Here is a 3,319-nt window from a genome sequence, read left to right as displayed (position 1 = left end):
GAAAGAATGCAGCACGAGAAGAGAAAAAAAAAAAACTCTTCCCAACAACCTTTTTGTCCTTTAAAATGACTGTCTCTGGAGTTTCTTGGCACTGGGTGACTTTTGTTTTGCTGGCTATTTTTCTTCTAAGCATCATCATGTTCGCACCTGAAGCCACTAAACGGTTTACGAACGATAGGGGGTGGGTTAGGTTATTACAAAGGGGGGTAATCCAAAACACTTAATTGGGGAGCTAATTTTGTATTGTATTTTGTATTTTGTATTGCTATTTTTGTATTACTTTTTCCTAAGTAAGAGCAGTATTCAGCAGACCACACATACTTTTCGCTTCATATATATAATATATTAGTTTGTATTTAGAAATATACAAATGTTTATATACAATATAGGTTCTAAAGCAACCTCATGGGACGTCTGCTAGTTCCTGAGGCCTTGCAAACTCGCAGAAGTTTCTCCCTGCCTTTTGTTATTTGAGTGTGAGAATGCAAAAAATACATCGAATAAACATAAATAACGATACAATTAACAAAAAGAACCGCGAAAACCTAAAACACCGATGCATAAAATTAAACAGAAAGCAACTAATAAATAAAAGTTGTCCTATAATACGTCTACCTTCCATCGCTGATCAATACTGTCACGAGACCATTACACTGACACAGTCTTGTTCCTATCATATCAACATTTGTGACATAAACAGACCGGTTAACTACACCATGTGTATTTTCCAATTAACATCCCAACTTTTATCTCCCATCGTTAGATGAATGCAAAAAAAAAAAAAATATGAACAAATTTAATTGAGGAGATAACAAAGTACACAAAAGGGCAATCAGATGGTCTGTGTTCCACTGAGCAATTAATGCTAATAGTTTATTAACAATCAAGTCAGTAACCTTACAGTTGGAATGGCATGACGGCATAATTACACCACAGGCACGTAGTTCAAAAATAACCACGTATAACATAACGTGAAGCACGAAGTACATCCCAAAAGTTACAAAAGTACAGTAACGCCGACACGACAGGGACGAAAATAAAATAAGTTTTTTTACACAAACATTCTAGAAAAAGAAAACTGGAGTAAAATTGTGAAAATTTTCGACCGCGGTTGTTAATTGTGTTGATGAATATTCTCGCACGCTCGAAAAGGAAAATTAACAAAGTATTTCAAGAAATATTGACATGTTTTCTAAGGCGGCACCGGTTTTAATATGTGTTGAAGACAGTCCATAAAAGTCATCAAGAATTAGCCATACCCGTGCAATTAGAACTAGGAAAAATCAATATTAAAATGCAAGCAAAGGAGCAGCCCTGGAGTGTGACATGAGGATTAGTTGCATGGAAGTGTGTGCTGATGAAGATGCACTGCTACAGAGCTGGGAATTGGATCTAATTAATTCGTGTTTTAATGTTCTTGGGGGTCACATTAGAGAAATGGTCTCTCTTGTAGATTGGAGAAAAAGTATCAAAAATTATGTTTATGATTAAACCGTATCTGTAGAAACTACACGTCGTGAGTGATAGGTGGTCCAAGTTATTAATGGATGCCCAGCGTGACATTGGCACAGACAAGGGTTGGAATAATTAGTGATATACTTGGGATAGGAAATAATTGAACTTGGATGAAGTTGCTGTGACATAAGTGTCAATTCTAGACAGGCCGCTTCTACTGATCGGACGCCTGGTTCTGTAGTTGTGCCCTTTTCCCTGCACACACTCATTTGACAGCTGTGAGTTGTAATCTTGAGGAGGTCAGATAGTGATTGTGTGCACACAATATATATATATATATAGACCATCCTATCTGTTCTCTACGTCTATGATGGTCTCTAGTACCGTGACGTGCCATGATCAGCGCCGGTCAATGCCTTTCCTATAACTTCGTCCCTACACCTCTAAAAAAAAAGAGAATAAGTCCAAATCCAAGGGACTTGTTTAGCAGTCCCAGTCAAGACGTCTCCCCCTCCCCATCCAGCACACTTGCACATCGTGGGACTCACGTTTAATTTGTCTTGGCTTGCTCTGCTTTCTCCGGGACATGCTGCTCTGTTACTTCCTCCGAGAAACCCCGAGCGACAGATCAATTGGATCGTTTCATAGGAGAAGATCGATCGACGTCTTGCGATTGAAAGTCAAACGGTGCGAAGAAGAGAGGGGAGTGTAGGGAGTAGAGTGGCTGGATGAGGGAAGTGCACGCTCACAAGAGGGAGAGGTTGGAGGGTAACGGAGCAAAGGGATGACAGAGTGAAGGGATAAAGGATTGCAAAGAGACAGAGAGAGGGTAGTGAGAGGAGGGAGGGAAGTGCTCTCATGGAGGAGTCCCAGGGTGGATGCTGCTGCTGCCGCCTGAGCCTGTGCACATTCACTCTCCCTGACTGATTGCTGAATGGGGAGGAAAGAGGAGGTGGAGCAAACTGCACTTTTCCAGTACAAGGGGAGGGAGATAAGAGATGAGCAGGGAGGAAAAGCCCTTTACAAAGTGTCACAAAAAGAATGTGTGAAGACAGTAGCAACTGAGTAACAGTGCATGTGGCTCCTAGGAAAGGTTCTGTATCCATGTGCTTGTGCGAATGTGTGCAGCTCCTATCCCCAGCCACAGTGCCGGAATGTAGAAAGTTTCACAATGTTCTTATTACAGCAGAACCCTTCCTCCTGATCTGCACCTCTGATCTCATCTCCCTCCTGCTAAACCCTAATCCACCTCACGGCGCTCAATCCACCTGCAGCAGGAAAAATGACAAGACCTAAGGAAAATGTCTAGTATCTATCAACCTATCTATCTATTATCTATCTATTATCTATCTATCCGTCATGTCAGAAAATATATAAAAAATTTGAATGAATTAATAGTTGATGCTTGGAGCAAAAATCCAACAGATGTGATTGGAAAATTGGAATTTAAAGCTGATTTGTCATCAGATTTCAAAACACAAAACCCAAGAAGAAAAGAAAGTGCTCATATACCCTGTAGTAAGTAAATAGTAATAGTACACGTAAATAACATAGGATATTTAGTTATCACTATTTTGATCAAAACATTGTAAAAGTCATCCCACCGCGACAAGGTGGATCCAATTGGGACAATCCTGTCTCTAGTATTACAAATCTTACCAGGTGTCAACCGATCTCAATGTGAATTAGGGCAGAGCAGGACAGGAGCCTGTCTAGTTGAGACACCTGTCCATGGGAAGCTGTAATAGATGGAATAACTAGCGCAGAAAGTGGGGTCGCGCTCCTATTTGTACAAAGTACAAAATCAAAAACTAAAGCAAAATTAAAAAAATGAGCCAGACATAAGTTGGTTATGCGTCAAAAG

The 3,319-nt window shown here is 40.3% G+C and overlaps 1 protein-coding gene across 2 annotated transcripts in view; it reads right to left on the bottom strand.

The window, feature by feature from the left end:
* The window catches only part of ZFPM2 (zinc finger protein, FOG family member 2), a 590,333-nt gene extending 587,725 nt beyond the window's left edge, over positions 1-2,608 (bottom strand). Inside the window, exon 1 of one of the 2 annotated variants that reach the window (XM_069731765.1) lies at positions 2,004-2,608. In XM_069731765.1, coding sequence (XP_069587866.1) covers positions 2,004-2,043 — 40 coding nt within the window. In that variant the 5' untranslated portion in view covers positions 2,044-2,608. The remainder of the gene's footprint in view (positions 1-2,003) is intronic. The other variant, XM_069731766.1, reaches the window with a different exon arrangement.
* Positions 2,609-3,319: the final 711 nt, after the last annotated feature.

The sequence above is a fragment of the Ranitomeya imitator genome, chromosome 6 (assembly GCF_032444005.1).
Source record: "Ranitomeya imitator isolate aRanImi1 chromosome 6, aRanImi1.pri, whole genome shotgun sequence".
NCBI classification, from domain to species: domain Eukaryota; kingdom Metazoa; phylum Chordata; class Amphibia; order Anura; family Dendrobatidae; genus Ranitomeya; species Ranitomeya imitator.
Note: the sequence above shows the minus strand (reverse complement) of the source record. Positions and strands in the feature narration are given on the sequence as shown.